Raw genomic sequence first — 18,047 nt, forward strand, 5'->3', positions numbered from 1 at the left:
TTCACACCACTCTGAGGTGTGTTCCTGCATCAGGAGTCAAGAGAGGGGGTGTCATTTTAAGGATGAGTTATTCAAAGGCAGAAGTTCTCTTCATCTGTCTCTGTGAGCCTCTCTGGAAACAGAAGTTTTCTCTTTGCCTCTTAATGGCCACAAATCTTCAACAACTATTACTTCTCTTTTTCTGTTCCAGCATCTCATAGGATCAAAACTACTTCACCATTTGCTTAGATCCGCACTTTGAAACACTCCATTCCCCCAAAAATACTCTTTCATGAATTAAGGGAGCTTTTTCAGAACACTATTGTCCATCTCCACATTTTTAGCAAAAGAACATTTCAGCTTATTAAAGCATCTCCTTATTTCTCTCCCCCATCTGAAGCTTAATTCCTTTCTTCACTGCCTTTGATAGTTTATGTTGTCTCTTTATCTGTTGATCACTCTTTCTTGCTTTCCTGGAAAAATGATTAAATCTGCAAGTCTCGTCTGGGTGGTAAAAGGGTTAAAATCTTGCTCAAGCCGCAGGTGTTCATGGTGCCAAATTTCAGCTCAGCAGCGCTCAGAGCCAGGAGTCTCTCGAGAAAAGTTTCAGCCACCATGGACACTTCTAGGGAAGCTGCAGCAGAGCCTGGCCTGGCCTGGGGGTGGGAGAAGCTCCGCAGGCTCCATCTCCTGGCTCAGGAGCTGCGGCAGGCCCAGCCCAGACCCCACCGGGGCCAGATGGCCTGGGCCAAGGATGGGAGCCAGCTGGAGTTCTGCTACACTTCACAGACAGAAATAGACAAAGAAATTCTTGGGTTCATATCTTAAGGTGGTGTTCACAGGTTGATCTCACTTTTCAATGGTCAAAACTACTGTGAATTCTCAAAAATGGTTTCAAGGCAGAGTGAGAAGTGGGATTGTCAGGGCTGCCAGTCCAGGTGGCCCCAGGTAAGGACCTGGCTCCCAGGCAGAGGTGCTGAGTCCCCTTTCTGCCAGCAGGCCATGTCTCCAACACTTGCTCTCGTCCTGGCCCTTGTAGCCACCCCCATTGTGCTGAATGGGAATTTAGAATTTGACAAGGATGAAGTAAAACAGATGCAGGAGCATGAGGAATATCTGCATCAGGAGATGACAGCTCCTGGAGGAGACTGAGGGGAGCAGTGGCCCCATGGAAATGCTGCTGTCTTTTGCCTGGCAACATCAGTGTCTGCTTTGGGCCAGTGTAGCAGTGCTGCTTCTGGTTCTTGTGGCTATGGGCTGCTGGCTGGTGAGGCGAAGAAAGCGTGGCTGTGACAGCTGCAGGGAGCTGAAGTGTTTCAAGAAATACGTGATGGTTGCGAGCAAGGAGCCCAGCGGAGAGGAGGTCAGTGATGACGAGGTTCAGGTCAAGGGTGCAGAGTGGTGGCAGCCCTTTGGCTGTGCCCACCCCATCAGTGATGGGTACATCCAGGGTAAGGCTGGAGCCGCTGTCAGCGCCCTGATCTAGTTGAGAACGTCCCCACAGCTCATGGCTGTGGGGTCACACTGGACAGCCTTGCAAGGTGACTGCCAAGCCCAACCCTTCTGGGATTCTGTGCTTCTCCAGCAGGACCTGTCCAGCACGAAGGGGCTGAAGGAGCTGGTGGACGAGCTCCTCGGTGTCTGCCGAGTGCTGTCCCGAAGGAATTTCATGCCGGAGTTGCACCTGGTCGCCGGGACGTACAGCAGCTGTGAAGTCTGCAGCGTCCAGGAGAACAGCAGCACCTACCGCCCGCTGGTCCTGCTGCGGCCACCCCCCGGCCACTCCTTCATCCCGGAGAGCACGGAGCATCCGCCAGCCGGGCGCGTCCGTGTGGCGCTGGAGTGCCTGTGCTGCGGGGAGCGGCTGCTGGGGCCGAGGTGCTTTCTCCACGCCTGTGGTGGCCAGCTGCCCAGGGATCAGGAGTGGTACCTGCTGGACACCCTCTGCACGGGCTCGTACCTGGACACCGAGAAAGTCACCCGCTGGGTCCAGATGTTGGTGACATCGGCCTGGCAGCTTTTGCCCCAGTCACGCCACTGCCGGCTGACGGCGCTGCCCTCCGGCAAGGGCTGCAGCTTCCAGCTGAGCGGCACCTCAGGCCTGCGCTGCAGCATTGAGATGGCTCTGGCCCTGGAGCAAGGTCTTGTGTAGGGAAACGCTGCCCAGGAGAAGAGCTGGGTCCCACGGCAGCTCAGACTGCCAGAGGGCCGGGCCCGGCACGGAGCCGCTCTTGCGGGCACGGCTCAGAGTCCTGGCACTTAAGCGGAGTCTCCCAAGGGACAGGCAGCAGGATTCCCTCTCGGGCTAAATCCGCCAGTCTCTGCTGCCTGGCCTCTTCTCCTTCCTCGTGTGGCTCCAGGACACTCACCTGATCCCAGTCATCATCCTCCCGCTGCCAGGCCTGGAGCTGGCTGCTCAGGACATCGCTGCATTCCCCACTGTCCTGCGCCAGCTCTCGGTCACTGTCGTCATCCCAGCTGGACCTGGAGGATTTTCTCTTTGCTTTGCCTCCAGTCACCTCCTGGCCATATGCATTCCTGCCTGGCTGAGGTATCCTCGTCGCTCTTGGCTGCTTCCTGGGACAGCTCTTGCTTGCGGCAAGCATCCCAGTCCGAGAGTGCCCGGCGACTCGTGCCTTCTCCTGGGGACAGCCGCTGCTCAGGAGATTGTTCCCAGTCTGAGAATTCCTGACAGTGATCACTGTCCTCCTGCCACGGCTCCTGCTCCCTGCACTCGTCCCACTCGGAGACAACTGGGGAGGGCTTTTGGTCCCTGCCTTCATCCCAGTCCCGGAAATGCCAGTAGCTCCCCCATACTTGGTCCAGCTCTTGCTCAAGGCCTTCATCCCAGTCAGAGAGCTCCTGGCAGCTCTGGGCTTCTCCTGGGGACAGCTGTTGCTCGGTGCAGGTTTCCCCTGGAGTCCCTTGCTGGAACTTGTTCATTTCTCCTTGGCAGAGCTCTGGCTCTTCCTCAGCGCAGGACTCCACAAAGAGAGAGTCTCCATCTAAGGCTCCTCTCCTCCCTCTGCTTGCCCCCTCAGCCTTCTCCTGCTGCTCCCTCAAGGTGTGGGCTCTCTGTGAGCCAGGCCAGGGCCTGGGGGCTGGGAGTTGGGCTTTGCCTTCTCCTCTTCCATGTCTGCAGTCCTCTGGTGCACACAGGTACCTGGACACAGCCGCTTTACTGGGACTGACCCGGGCCCCACAAGCCCTTTATATACCCCCAGCCGGGGTTGGGGCTCTGCCATGTCACAATGGACTTTGGGCATCACAAGGTCCTGCATCACCGAGGGCCCTGATGCATCGTGCCTATGTCACAAAGGCCACCCCGGTACCCCGTGCCTGTGTCACAAAGGCCACCCCAGCACCCCGTGCCTGTGTCACAAAGGCCACCCCGGCACCCCGTGCCTGTGTCACAAAGGCCACCCCGGCACCCCTCCAACAGCCCAAGGCACCGGGAGTGGCCTGGAGCAGCCCAGGCCTTGGGGGCTCACTGCCCCTTCTTCTGAGCCTCTCCTTCAAATGATCAGGAGCGGCTGTGGCCAAGTGAAGGTGCCAAAGGATCCCGTGTGTGTCTTTGTTTGAAAGACAGGGGCCTGCTAAGGGAGGCAGGAGGCTTCTTTGCAATGGAAAACGTAAACTCCCTCCCTCCCAATTGTTATCCCTTTGAAAGGTGCTCTCTGGCAAAGATAGGAGGACAGGAAGAACAGTTTGTGCTGCTATTTGGTGAGGAGGAAAGAAGCCCCCCATGGAAATGATTTTACTGAGAGGAGCTGCTAAGCGAGAGCTGCCTCTGTGCCAAGCAAAATCCCAGAGCTGGCTAGCTGTGGGAAGTGACTACCTATTAAAGCATTTAAAAAGCTGGATCCACCTCTGTGAGATTGACGTTTTGTAGACAGGCAAGCCTGGGAAATCTCTCTCTTGCTTCCACCTTTGAGGAGGTACCCGGCTGCCGGTCGGGCCGGGCCCTGCTGCACTGCGGCCCTTGCAGTCGTGCTGACAATGGCCGCAACAATCCTTAAAGCTTCAGGGTCCCCTGACACCAGGGTAACCGAGGAGGAAATTAAAGGAGTGGGTTCGCTGGAGTCCCCAAAACCAACTGGAATAGGAAAATCAAGTAGGGATGAGGCCCATAAAGCCTGCGCAGCGCAGGAGCAAAGTGCAAAGACCAGGACTAGGGGCAGACACAACAATATCTAGGGGAGGTGTGAGGGCGCAGTCTGAGGACATGGGTCCAGACACAGACTGGGGTTAGAAAGACGCAAAATACTGCAACAAATTGCAACCAATTTGGGGAGAGATCCGGGAAGATTCTAGAAACATAACTTTCAGTGGGGTGACTTGATGAATGTATGAATTGCCATCAAGCCTTTGGCAAGTGCTTCCCAAGGCTTGAACTCCAAGCCTGCTGCTTCAGGGCTGAAGTCTTTCTGGCCCTGTGTCCCAGAAGGGCTGACTCGCACAGGCTCGGCCTGGCGGGGCCGGGCCGGCCCCGGCAGTGACCGGGTGAGGACGGGAAGCTGCGGGACCCCGGCTGAGGCAGGGTCGGACCACGGCTGCTCACACCTTGCCGAGCCTAAGCCATGCCCCGCTGCCGGCCCCCGCTGAGCTGGAGCCCGCTGGGCTCCAGGAGGAGCTCCGGGCGGGTCCAGGCCCCCTTGGCCCCGGCCTGTGCGGCACACGGTAATGGCGGCTCGGCCCTGAGGGGAAGGGATGGCAGAGAAGCTTTGCTTCACAAACCCCGGGGCAGCGGATGGCGGTGCACCTGCGGGAGTTGGGGACAGAGCAGAGCTGGCCGGCAGGAGGGATCGGCAGGCGGGGGCTACAGGGCTATAGTGTAGCCAGAACTCGAAGTAGTGCCTGAGAAGCGGTAGGCCGGGACAGCAGCCACCTCCCAGCAGGGCAGGGAGAGTACAGCTCTGGATCCCTCGTGTAATATATGTTGGTATCATTTGTGTTTTATTGTACATGTATAAAATCAGGTATAAAGCATTTTTCACGTATCAAACAGAAACGACTTGGGATTGCAAAACTGCTGCCGAGAACCTAGGAAGAGGGTAATTTGCAAGAGAAAAGGATGTCAGGGGGAGAGGATGAGTCGCCCAGGCATGATGGGCCTACCAACCACCCAGCGATTAACGCCTGATACCGATCTAGTCTAATTCCTCAGGACTATACATCTTAATGTCCAGTTCCTGAAAATCTACTCAAACTCTCTTTCCATCTCAGAAATCCCATCAGCAGACTGATGATTAGCAATATAAATATGTAACATAAGAAGGACAAAAAACCAAACCAAACCAGAACTAACAAAAACAAAACAAAACAGAAAATAAACCAACCCAGAACTGAAGCTGCATAGCCTCAGGTCAAAAAAACTGTATAAAACTCTGCTCTCCGACGGACAGTTTGTGAACTTTGGGGGAACCAGTGCAATAGAGGCTGGTTCGGAGTTCACCCAGTGGCGACCCTGGGCTCGACGTTGGCTTTGATTGTGGCTGTTCCGAAATTCGATTTTGCAAATTTTTCATATAAATCTTCACTGATAAAATTTGGCTGATTTCATTTATAACACCGGCCACTTAGCTGAGCATGGGGATGGATAGCTCCCTCTTTTAAGGAGCTAGCTGATCATAAGGTCCCAGCACAGTGCTGTCTCACAAGCACAAGCTCACACCACGGCAGAAGAAGCTGGAGCCAGCTGGGCTGTGGTGGCAGCAGCCAGTTCCTTTCCCCAAGCAGCAGCTCCGATTATTGTGAAGCAAAGGCAGCAGAGAGAGAGAGAGGCAGCAGCTGCCCCAGCCCTGTGCTTCACCTGCCCAATTCTCTGTATGTTCCTCCACAGAGAGAAATGCCCACATAAGAGAAGTGCAAGCAAATGGCCTCCTCCCCTGAAGCTTGGCCACTTCTTCTGTTCTCTTAAGGAGTCAGTTGTTCATGTCGCCTAGTAACTTCTGGGGAAAAATTCTGTAAGAAGAAATTAACCAAAGGAAAGAAACCTAACCCCCAGCAATGTGGTAATATAAAATGTGTGGGCTTTATTGAACTGTTAAAGTCAGAGATGGGGTGGGACGTGAAGAGAAAGGAAAGGAAGGTGTTATAAATGCAAAGGCAATTTCGGGTTATATAAAAGAGAAAATTTATTATCAAACAATAATAAATTCGAACAAAGAGAAAAAACCACAATAAAATAAGCAGTGCAGCGCTGGGTGGACAGGGTCTATACGCAAGGTATAGATGCTCCCAAATCCACACCTGAGAGTCCTTTGGCCTGGGTTTTTATAGGAAGTTTGTGTCCCGAGGCCAAATTCCAAGCAGGCACCCTTTGCTAAGAGGTTCTTAATTGTTCGAAGAATAGATTTCCTGGCACCGGAGAATAGGGTCAATAGACGTTGGGCAGAGGCTCCTCATATGTAAAGAGGTCCAGGATGTCTTTTTGATATCATTTTGGTCCGGGCCATTAGGGTGGAGTGGTGGCACCCATCCTGGAGCCGATGGCTATCTCGGCTGGCTCCTCTTCCTTTGTCTAGTTTCTCCATTTCTCCAGCACAGGTGGGCAGGGCGGAGGTGCTCAGGTTCGGTGATATCTCGTCCGGGCCCGTTCCTTTGTTTGTTCGATGGCCCGTGTCCTGCCCATTCTTTCGGGGCTGATGTGCCTGCTTGCGATTGTTATCTGGGTGCTTGGCTGCAATCTGTTGCTTTGGAAGAGAAATCCTGCCTCGACCTGGAGGAGGATTTCTCATTCCATATTTTCATCATTTACAATTACATATACTTTATTTAAACTTTTTCTTTCGAATTTTTATTCATCCAATTCTTTATTACAAAGGGAAGGGATAGAAAACAGGTACCAGGTGGGAGAGGGGGAGAAAGAGAGAGACAGAGGCAGATTATGACATGCCAATGGTGTCCTTTTTTATGGTGCCCATCAGGTCTCCTCAGTGCTGAGGGGTTCCCCTGAGAACATGGAGTTCAGACGAGTGACAGACAGCTGGGCCAGGGGAAAGAGCGAGGGACCTGCCCTGCCTGGGGGAAATTTGATGGAGTCTGCAGAGTTTGAAAACTTCATTGCCCCATCCTTTTCTCAGGAGTGAAATGAGATGTTTCAGTATAACATTCCCTATCTCCATGGCCCTAGCAATAGAATATTTCAACCTTTTGGCATTTCTTTATCCTGCATCTATCAGAGGCTTGATTTCTTCTTTGTCTGATGTTGGCGTTTTCCTGTTGTTTTTCCGGGTGTCGTCACTCTCTCCCTGCAGGGAGGATGGAGGTGTGCAGGTGCGATGGCTGCAGTGACAGGGTGAATATCCCACCCAGTGGCACAGCAGCAGGCACGGTGTTGGATTTCAGGTGCTTTGGCGGCCTCCCTGGGCCGGGCAAGTGCTGGGACGGGGAGCTGGGCCTGGAGCCGTGGGGCGCCATGGGGGCTGAGTGTGGGTGAGATGTCGGCAGCCGTGGCCAGGCTGAGCCTGGGGCCGGGGTCCCGCAGCCTCCGTCCCCACCCGGGAACCGCTGGGCTGGGGCCCGGCCTCCCGCAGGCCGCACAGGCCGTGGGCCAGCAGCGCCGGCCTCAGGGGAGCTCTGCTGCCTTTGGAGGCTGGAAGCAAAGAGAAGCCACTTGTGGGGCTGGTGGATTTTAAAATGGGCATCAATTGGTGTCTGCAGGCTGGATCTAGAGCAGCCTGGGGGCTGCTGGGGCTGGCTTTGGCCTCAGCAGGAGGATGGCCAGGAGCCGCTGAGGCCAGCGGTGGGGACGAAGTGATGTAAATTCAAGGGCCAGGAGACCTTCTGCTCCCATTAACAAGCCTTTATTAGATAGAACTGGGCCTAGAGGTGGGGGTTCGGGGTGCGCACCGCTGCCGCTGCTCCTTGTGGTCGACATAGAGGAGGAGGATCGTGCAGGCCTGTCGTCATCCACTGTCAGCAGGACTGGAGCCTCTATCCTCGCCAGGATCGCCTGGAGGCTCTGTCTGAGGCTCGAAGGTCTAGGGGTGTTGTCCCTCTCAAGTCCTGCCCAGGTTATAGCAACCAGCTTGCCAGACTGGGATTGGCGTACCCAGTCTCCCCAGGTCCCTGCTGCCTCCACAGTGTGGTCCTCCAGATGTTCCTTGAGAATGGCTCGTTGTCCAGGGCTGTCTCCGCTCCCAGGTGGTAATATGATTTTAATATGCACCCGTGTGCAAGTCTTTATGGGAAATGTGTAAGTTCATCCTGGGTAGCAGTGGCTAAATAACCCAATGGGCTGGGAGAGAGTAAGGGATGGGGATGCAAATGCAAAGATAAAACAAGTACGAACTTCTTGACAGTGGGCCCTTTTGGAGCTTGCAACACCAAACAATAAAACAAATAAGAACTTCTTAACAGCGAACCCTTTTTTGGACTTACAACTCCAAAACCCCTTATCCAGGGGCTTAAACTGGGATTGAAAGAAGAACATATAATTTGAACATTGGGATTTTTATTTATAACAGAAGGCTGGGGCTGAGAGAGCTGAGGCACTGGGGGCTGTGAGGTGCCAGGGCACAGCTCACAGTGGGAGCTGTGACAGAGGCGCTGCCAAGCTGTGTGACAGGCTGCTGCTGGCCGTGACATCACAGAGGCCAGGTGCCGCCAGCACGTGTGTCCAGGGCCAGCAGCGGGCAGGTGGAGTCTGTCAGGCGGTGAGTGCACACGCAGGGGGAACGCTGGGCTGGGTGGGGGCTGGCAAAGCTGGGCTGGGGGTTTCAAGGCAGAGTGAGAAGTGGGATCATCAGGGCTGCCAGTCCAGGTGGCCCCAGGTCCCTGCTGGCTCCCAGGCAGAGGTGCTGAGTCCCCTTTCTGCCAGCAGGCCATGTCTCCAACACTTGCTCTCATCCTGGCCATGTTAGCCACCCCCATTGTGCTGAATGGGAATTTACAAGTTCAGAAGGATGAAATCAAAGAGATGCTGGAGCGTGAGGAATATGTGCATCAGGAGATGACTCGGCTCCTGGAGGAGATTGTGGGGAGCAGTGGCCCCATGGAAATGCTGCTGTCTTTTGCCTGGCAACATCAGTATCTGCTTTGGACCAGTGTAGCAGTGCTGCTTCTGGTTCTTGTGGCTATGGGCTGCTGGCTGGTGAGGCGAAGAAAGCGTGGCTGTGACAGCTGCAGGGAGCTGAAGTGTTTCAAGAAATACGTGATGGTTGCGAGCAAGGAGCCCAGCGGAGAGGAGGTCAGTGATGACGAGGTTCAGGTCAAGGGTGCAGAGTGGTGGCAGCCCTTTGGCTGTGCCCACCCCATCAGTGATGGGCACATCCAGGATAAGGCTGGAGTCGCTGTCAGCGCCCTGATCTAGTTGAGAACGTCCCCACAGCTCATGGCTGTGGGGTCACACTGGACGGCCTTGCAAGGTGACTGCCAAGCCCAACCCTTCTGGGATTCTGTGCTTCTCCAGCAGGACCTGTCCAGCACGAAGGGGCTGAAGGAGCTGGTGGACGAGCTCCTCGGTGTCTGCCGAGTGCTGTCCCGAAGGAATTTCATGCCGGAGTTGCACCTGGTCGCCGGGACGTACAGCAGCTGTGAAGTCTGCAGCGTCCAGGAGAACAGCAGCACCTACCGCCCGCTGGTCCTGCTGCGGCCACCCCCCGGCCACTCCTTCATCCCGGAGAGCACGGAGCATCCGCCAGCCGGGCGCGTCCATGTGGCGCTGGAGTGCCTGTGCTGCGGGGAGCGGCTGCTGGGGCCGAGGTGCTTTCTCCACGCCTGTGGTGGCCAGCTGCCCAGGGATCAGGAGTGGTACCTGCTGGACACCCTCTGCACGGGCTCGTACCTGGACGCCGAGAAAGTCACCCGCTGGGTCCAGATGTTGGTGACATCGGCCTGGCAGCTTTTGCCCCAGTCACGCCACTGCCGGCTGACGGCGCTGCCCTCCGGCAAGGGCTGCAGCTTCCAGCTGAGCGGCACCTCAGGCCTGCGCTGCAGCATTGAGATGGCTCTGGCCCTGGAGCAAGGCAGCTCAGGTGCCTACCTGAGCCTCGAGTAGGCATCCATAGGAGGTTCTCCTACATTGTTTTTTATTCTTTCAAAATAAATAAAATGCGATCTTTTTACTAATACTGGGTCTACGTTCAAGTCACTTGTGATAAGGACAGAAAGACAAAGCATTCGTATAGGAAGACACAAACGTTAATAAATTTTCAATACAATAAATTTGGATGGCAACTAAAAATTTGGTTGGTATCCCTCAGCTCCATCTCATCTGGAGACAGGTTCCTGTGAGAGATGAAATGACATTTTGCTGCAGCCCAAAAAGCTTCTAGATTTTGAGTAAGAAGTTCCTTGATTGTGTTTTCTACTTATTTATAGCTATGTATTGAGTTGTTTCATTTAATCTTTTTTTTTGCCTGATGTGAGAGGAAATGGATTGGATTTAGAAGAAGAAGGATCATTTGAGCAGGAAAGAATGACAATGGCACTGCTGGTCCCCTTGAAAGGGCTGGCCATGGTGGTGGGGCTGACTTCAATGAGATGGTCGAATCTCACAGGGAGACAGCCTGGCTCTCCCCAAGAGGGATATTTCATTTTTATCACAGTTGAAGAATGATGTTCAAAATTCTCCCTTCAAACACAAAAGTAGTAAGAGCAAAATACCTTGAAAAATTTCATTAACCTTTATCATTAATGAAAAGTTTTCCACATTTCCCTTGTAAAAAATGCTTGTCCATGGAGTTCCATGGAGATTAGGATTTGTGAATGTATCTCTTACTGGTTGATAATTACGAGAATTTTAAATGGAGATGAGTGTCCCACTAGGGCACCACAAGGGGCTAGTCAAGATTTGGATCAGTTTTTAGTCCCAAATATCTACACCTGGGAAGAAATGCAATTTGGGAACTTTCTTTAGTTCAGAGGAAAGATCGATGATGTGATTTGTGCAGGAATGACAGTTTAGGAAAGATAAAATCTTCAAGGGGGAGATACCCAAGGGAACAGAAATTCCCAATACTGGGGCCTAGCTAGGATGAGAATAAACTTGAGGGGACGAATACTATGTCAGCCTCTAGAAGGTTGGTGATTAAGGGAATTCTACACAAAGGGACAGAATTTTGAAAAGGCCTTGCAGAATTAACAGCAAGGGGATGAGCCAGCCACTGCCTGGTTACAGAGGCTCAGATGGAATGTGCAGCATTTCTCAGGAACCAGAGTTTTTGAGAGTGATGCAGATTGAGAACGATTAAAAGGACGTTTTGTCACCAAAGGCAGACAAAAAGAAGAAATTAGAAAAAATAGAGAACTGGAGTGGTAAAGAATTGAGAGAATTATTGAGGGAAGCTCAGAGTGTTTATGTTGGGAGTGATGGTGAAAAACAGAAAAGTAGAAGTAAGTTAGTGGTGGCCACTGTAGATGAAGTAATAAAGCAGCGACCAGGAAATGGGGTTGGGAGAGGAAGAGGAGTAGCACAGAGAAGCCTTCAGCCTCATGTTAGGAGAGCTCAGGGACAAGGATGGGGGATGACCACTCAGCAGACAGGTCCCAGCAAGTGCTTCTGCTGTGGAACACTGTGGGGCACTCCAGAAGAGAATGCCCAGCATTGCAGGGGAGGTTAAAATCTTCCAGATGCTGCACTGGTCTTGTTGCTTTCCCCAAGTTTTCAAGGGAGGTCTCCTCCAATTAATTTCATGTTTAGCAGAGGCAGTGAGGCTGCTTGTAAAACTTTGGCTGAGTGCTGCAGCCTGTGAATAAGGGAGTGCTTTAGCCACTTGAGCTGGGTTTCTTGCAGGGTTTTTAGCAGGCTTCTTCTTCTCTACCCAGAGCAATGAATGAACCTTACCAGCCTGGTTGAGAATGTTCTCTGTGTTTCCTCCAGTGATTCTAATGCTCTGCCATCCACCCAGCTTCTCACCATGAGCCCACATTGGTGTGGACTGGATCTTTTCTTCACCAGAGCTGGCAATGTTTTGCTGTTCCTTTGCTTTTGTTTACAAGGCAAGGCATAGTTATACACTTCCTTTACGATGATAAATGTAATGATAAATGATAAATGACTTCTACCATTTTTCTCTTCAGCTTGGACTAACCTAATAAATTTAGCAAGTTCTAATTGTTCTCAGCTTGCTTTTCTCCATCATGGTTTCCCCCTCTCAACCTTTTGCAGTCCTGCTGTGTTGCCTGTGTAGTTCAACAAGAAACTTCCCTTAATGAGGGGATGTCCAATGCCAGAGATTGCCCAGCAGTCCAGTGCAGCATTCCTGCCTGGAGCAGAGCTGGTGCATGGAGTGCTGATACCTCTTCTGGCTGTGAAAACTTCACTGAGAAGTTGTGTGTGCAGAGCCAGAATTGTTTTTTCAATGTTTACATTCCTTTTCATCTTCTGAAAATGAAATTTATCCACTCACTAGCCTCCCTAAGAAACAATTCCTGCAACATTGGTGACTCATAATTAGTATTAACTCAGTGACTAATATTGGGCTAATTGCAAACACAACTTGGCAACGACAGTGAACCTCCTCTTTGTTTTCCTTCATTTTAAATTAAAGAAATTTCAGGACCCCAAATTGTGCTCCAGTTAAGGCTCATTTTTTTCAATGTATTTGATAAAAAATTCAGATCTCAGCAGTGTCTTTTCACTTAAATTTTGCATTAATGTAATGTCTTCTACCATGTCCAAGAAGCATTTGTTGTGACTGATGTTTCTTGTGTCTGTTATGAATGCCAAGAAAATGCAGTATTTGGTGTTCTGACACAGCTCTCTGTATTCATGATGTGGGACAGCACGAGTGCTGATGAGCAGGAGTTCCTGCTGATGGAGGGGACAGGGATGAGGATGCAGCAGGCACAGTGCCAAGCTGAGAGAGGGGTGATCTCTGACAGTGGCACTGAAGGTGAAGAGTTTCCAGGCAGGACAGAAAACAGCTCTTTGTTTTATCTCTTCTTTCAGTGCTGCTAAGAACTAAAATTTATAAATAATAATAAAAACTAACTATAATAAAATTATACCTATTAATTATATTAATTAATAATAATAAAAACTAACTATAAATAAAAACTAAGAATTTAGCCTGGAGAAAGCTGGGAACACAGGAGCATGGAGCCCTTTCTAGGGCTGTGTTGGCTGAGGGGGTAGAGGGAGCCCAGCAGGGATCAGACACAAAGCAGCAGTGAACTGAGCTCCTGTGGTGGCAGCAAGCAGCTCTGGGCTCTGGTCACTGCTCATGGCATTTTCTGCTGGACCATCTCTCAGAGGTCTCGTGTTGTGCTCTGTGTTTGTGTCTGCCCTCTTGGTGTGGGTTGTCTTCTGCACCTTGGTTTGTCCAACTTTTCCCAGCCTGTCAGCAGCAGCCCCTGTGCAGAACCGGCTAGAAAATATGAGCAGCAAGTGACAGAATGAGAGGACACAGTCTTAAGCTCTTTTTCTTAAGCGATGTAAGTTGGATATTAGGAAAAAGTTTTTTACAGAAAGGGTAATAAAGTACTAAAATGATCTGCCCAGGGAGGTGGTGGTGTCACCATCTCTGGATGTGTTTAAAAATAGACTGGATATAGTATTCTGTTCTGTGGTTTAATTGAGGTGTTAGGGCATGGTTTGGACTCGATGATCTTGAAGGTCTCCTCCAGCCTAGTGATTCTGTGTGATATAAAACAAAGTACTTAATTATTTTAATATAATGTGTTATATAAATATATTATACATTGTTTATTATGTCACATACAATATATGATAGAAAAATTAAATATACAAAACATATATTGTAATGCATATTTCAATTCAACAAGAAGCCTAAACCCATCTTCCAAACCTGACTCTTATATTTTATCTGTTGTGTACAATTATCTATATATTTTGTTGAATATACATATTATATAAAATTGTTATAAATTTACTTAATATATGTAAAGCATTTATTATACTATTATTACGTAATAGTATAAAAAGCTCAAATTTCCCCAGAGAGGGGTTTAGAGATGAACATGTAAAATGCAATTTGGGAGCTGAAAGATTTGGTCTAGTGCAGCCTCATGTTTCTCAAGAGATGTTGGCTCCAAAACCATCTCTGTGGAAGGGGAGTGACAAATACGAATGAACCCCAGAACTTTGCCAAAAAACCTGGGACCTCAGAAGGATGACAAACCAAGCAGCCATCAAGCCCAGCCTTTTATTGGTGGTACCACTAGATGGTATCCATTCTCTAGCTTTTCCCATTTTTTTGTTCTAATTTCTTTTTCCTTTTTTTTTTCCTGTCAGATGCTTTGTCAACCTGCACTTGCACAAAAATGTTTAAACTGAGTAAACCTAAACAGGTACTTTGGGAGTGTGAGCAAGTCAATAATTTATTATTTTTTAGTAGTAATTTTTTTTTTTTTTGCTTTTGTTAGACTTCTTCCTCATGACAATTCATACAAGAGGGGTTAGATGAGCACATCCACCACCTGTATTTCACCTTCTTGGAGCAGAGATCACCAGCCAGGAAGAGAAATGATGTCTTTTTAGTCAGCCAATTGAGTGTTTGAAGAGTTATCACTCAGCTGGTGATCATACTCCCTAGTTTGTGCTTTTTTGGCTGATGGAGCAACAGGTGGAATCCGTTTATTTTTACATTCTTTAAGGGGAGGTGCTGTTTGAAATTAACTGCAAATAGCATTAATGCTTTCAGCTTCTCGGGCTTTAATGATTTCACTTGGAAAGCAGCTCTTTAAAGTGCCTCACCACACAAGCAGCACAAGGAAAACCTCTGTGTTTCTCAGAGATTACAGAACTCTCTTTCCATTCCCAGAGTGTTTCTGCAGAACTGTATCACACAAGAGCACTTGCCCACAAAATCAGAGTGCACATTTTCTACACAATGCTCACCCAAGCTTCAGTAGCTCTTTTATCCTCTTGTAGCTGAATTTTTGATCTTTTTCTTCTCCATGCCCAGAAGTGATGGAGGAGTGATTTTTAATGTGCGCTTTGCTTTTCCTTCTTTAATGTGAAACCCTGCAATAGGACAATAATGTGCTTAAGAAATATATGTTCCTCATTACAGACCCAGTGGAAGGAGTTAATCTTCGAGGTATTCTGGCAATAAAACACAGGTTTATTACATCTTCACTGCGTTTTCCGCTCTGTCACTCTCATCTGAGCTTTAGCAAGGAGAAAGAGAAAGTAACTTTGGTAGAAAACGGTTGGTGCAGCACTGCTACAGCCCCCAAACCTGAGGACTGGACAGTCAACCACACTTCAATCTGCTTCAATTTTTTTTTGGTTTTCTTTCAAATACAGTTACTCAGTAGAAGCATTTTTTAAATTCCTGTGAGCCAGTGCCATAGCCTACACAATATTTCTCTTGATCTTGCTTGCCCAACTGATTATTCCTTCCTGAATAATCAGCTTTTCCCAATGGATCTGTAAAACAGTTTATGAAGCAAAGATTGCTTCCGGTCTTCTAACATAACCAGGCGTATGGGAGGTGTGAAAACATGCACAGATTTTGTTTTTACCTATTGCTGATGGGAGAGAAAATGGGTATTAAAACCATTCTGAAGCCCACAGCTGGTCTCCGCCCGGATGTCGAGACTGGTGGCTTCACATGACTCAACACCTTGGGTACAGAGAGACAAGCTCTAACCCAATTGTTCAAAACAGAACTGGTTTAATAATACAAAATAACAAACACAAAGCCATATGGAGCAACGGGAACAAACTGGGAGAGAAAGAGGGTCCATGGAGGACTGATGTGAGCCAAAGCAGAGGCAGCAATCAATCCCTGGGTCTAGGGTCTGGTAGGAGTTTTAAGTAAACTTGGATCAAGGGAGGAGTTGGGGAGGAGTTTAGGGAAAAGGTCCAGTAGGGAAAGGCAGTTCCAGGAATATTAAAATTTTTATGGCAAACTTAGCCACTCATAATATAGAGAACAAAGGACTTTCTAGCTAAATTAACATACTTAAAACATGAAGAATTATGGGGGCAAAACTTGTTTTCCCTTACTTCGAAGAGTGCTCCCGTAGCCTTAGGCCATTGTCATTCACTTTTTTATTGAGCTCAACCCCGACACCATTAATTTGCTGTATCAAAAAGTAGATGTCAGTTAAAATGAAATTTTGCAAGTAACTTGTACCAGAAGAGGTTTTTCATGTTTTATGAAGACTACTATAAACTATCAGAAATACAGTTTTTTCTGTGATGTGTCCAGGACACGTGCATCCATTATTAATCATCTGAAATCATCCTTTGGAATCCTTTGCAGGACATATATACCTCATCTTATCCTGGCACCTACAGGAGGGGAAAATAAGTAAAAATTAAACAGAAACAAATTCTAAGGAGTTCTAACAACATCTTGATTTCTCTGTGCTTGCATGCCTCACCTGATTTTCCACTGTCTAATAAGATGTAGGCTGCACCTAGACCTTTTCCTGCAGCTGTACTACATATGGAAAATTTTCTTGGACTTTTGGTTTGTTTTTTCCCAGACACCTAAGAAGTGCGGCTGCTTACTTTAGGAGGTAATATTTGTCACACTTGATTGCTCCCTCCAGCATCATAAAATTTTAAGTACTCTGCATCTATAAGACCTTCTTCTCTTGTCAAGTTGACTCGAAATTGGCTGGTACATCCTTAAAGGATGTAAACTGACACACAACGAGACAGGCAGCACATTGCAGTTTCTGCACTGGCTTCAGGATGAAATGCTGAGGTTAGGCAGCAATTAAAGAGAAAGTTACAAGTAAACCCCATTTATTTTTTTTTTTTAATTTTGAGGTTAACTAAGACCCCAGCAGAACAGAGAACTGCATGACTATGGTGACTTGGAGCTGGCTGCTGGGCAGGTGTAAACATTTCTTTGGCATATGGGGCCAGGCTTTGGTGGATATGTAGCCCAGATGATGCAGAGTCAGATCTAATAAACTGCAGTTGATTCAAGGCAAGGAACAGTCCTGCCAAAAATTTTTTCTTACAGGAAGAGAGGAACAAGAAGGAAGTTAGAAATTCCTTTTCTCCTGGATTGGGCAGCTATGCCTACGTCTTTGTGTTAAACCATATCTGGTCTCCTTCTGTTTCTCTAAACTCTGATTACCAACATACCTCAGTGTCTACAAAAACCATATTCGTGTGGACAAGTGAGGATTTTAAGCTCTGAATTCAATGCAAGGCACTTCAGCATCTAACTAAGCAACTTCTTGAATACCAATGGAAATTACAGGATTTATGAGAAGGTGATATACAAGATTCTGCATTTTGGGATTAATTTTAGAGACCATTAAAAAAAAATTAGACAACTCTTCATTACTTAAAGTGGGATTTGGGGTAAGCTATACCTCAGAGTAACCAAGTTATTCCCTTCATTTTTAGGATCTAAATTCATTCATTTGGCATTAATCTGACCTGTGGATTGCAAGCTTCCATGCAGTAAATTTGCATCAAACCCAGCAGAAAGAGCAAAAACTATAATATATGTTATTACTCAGAATCTTCTCTCCGTTTTCTTTTCTCCACCAGTAAGCTCTGGCTAAAGAAAATGGAATTATACACAAGAAAAAGGAATTATGTAATTAATTTCTGATTCTTTAGTCCATATTTGCTTTGTGTGAAAGTTTCTGACCTGCTCCAGAATTACAGGTTCCAGTGCGTTTTATAGATTTCTGAAAGTTTTTGTTCAAAGCCAGAAGATCAAAGTGCCCAGAGGAAGTCCTTGACCACTTACTACTTGCATTTCTTGAGGATAAATGATATTGCTGGGTGATCCAGGGCTTCCAACATGGAAACAATTTGTATGTTGGGCTTCATAAGGGAGCTGAGTGCATGCCAGAAACAAATAATCTGTACTTATCTGATGTGTTAGTCCTCCAATGGATAACCTGACACAGCCCCCAAAAAATTAATAACATGGACCACACAGGCTTTAAAAAGGTTAGTCTGTACTTGTGGAGGGTTTAAAACTGCCTAAAATCATCAGTGCACCTACTAGAATTATTTACCCATTTCCTGCTGTGAGGTAGGAGTTAGGAGGAAGGCAAAACAGGCTCAAAACTTAAAAGGTATAAAGAAAACTTTATTAACTGAACTAAAAGAATAGTAAGAATCAGAATAAACCCTTCAGAACACTTCTCCCTTGCCCACAGCTTTTCCT

At 48.4% G+C, this 18,047-nt stretch overlaps 2 protein-coding genes across 4 annotated transcripts; both read left to right on the plus strand.

Annotated features, from left to right (window-relative positions):
- The first annotated feature begins 1,147 nt into the window (after positions 1-1,147).
- Positions 1,148-3,157, plus strand: LOC111941869 (inositol 1,4,5-trisphosphate receptor-interacting protein-like 1). Of its 2 annotated transcripts, none has more exons than XM_023945085.2 (2): positions 1,148-1,342; positions 1,565-3,157. In XM_023945085.2, the coding sequence occupies exons 1-2, from the start codon at positions 1,148-1,150 to the stop codon at positions 2,129-2,131; spliced, it is 762 nt and encodes a 253-aa protein (XP_023800853.2). In that variant the 3' UTR covers positions 2,132-3,157. The 2 variants fall into 2 exon arrangements, with proteins under 2 accessions (XP_023800853.2, XP_023800855.2); XM_023945087.2 differs by having other exon boundaries at positions 1,568-3,157.
- Positions 3,158-4,632: 1,475 nt separating this feature from the next.
- Positions 4,633-10,053, plus strand: LOC147647996 (inositol 1,4,5-trisphosphate receptor-interacting protein-like 1). Of its 2 annotated transcripts, none has more exons than XM_086867425.1 (3): positions 4,633-8,639; positions 8,807-9,172; positions 9,395-10,053. In XM_086867425.1, the coding sequence occupies exons 2-3, from the start codon at positions 8,810-8,812 to the stop codon at positions 9,980-9,982; spliced, it is 951 nt and encodes a 316-aa protein (XP_086723551.1). In that variant the 5' UTR covers positions 4,633-8,639; positions 8,807-8,809; the 3' UTR covers positions 9,983-10,053. The 2 variants fall into 2 exon arrangements, with proteins under 2 accessions (XP_086723551.1, XP_086723552.1); XM_086867426.1 differs by having other exon boundaries at positions 9,398-10,053.
- Positions 10,054-18,047: the final 7,994 nt, after the last annotated feature.

The sequence above is a fragment of the Cyanistes caeruleus genome, chromosome Z (assembly GCF_971803275.1).
Source record: "Cyanistes caeruleus chromosome Z, bCyaCae1.hap1.1, whole genome shotgun sequence".
Classification (NCBI taxonomy): domain Eukaryota; kingdom Metazoa; phylum Chordata; class Aves; order Passeriformes; family Paridae; genus Cyanistes; species Cyanistes caeruleus.

Excerpts from the sequence above, each read along its gene's own strand:
- LOC147647996 (XM_086867425.1), top strand. The coding sequence starts at position 8,810 with ATGTCTCCAACACTTGCTCTCATCCTGGCCATGTTAGCCACCCCCATT. Across the intron at positions 9,173-9,394 it reads AGGAGCCCAGCGGAGAGGAG|CAGGACCTGTCCAGCACGAA; the intron begins GTCAGTGATGAC and ends GTGCTTCTCCAG.
- LOC111941869 (XM_023945085.2), top strand. The coding sequence starts at position 1,148 with ATGGAAATGCTGCTGTCTTTTGCCTGGCAACATCAGTGTCTGCTTTGG. Across the intron at positions 1,343-1,564 it reads AGGAGCCCAGCGGAGAGGAG|CAGGACCTGTCCAGCACGAA; the intron begins GTCAGTGATGAC and ends GTGCTTCTCCAG.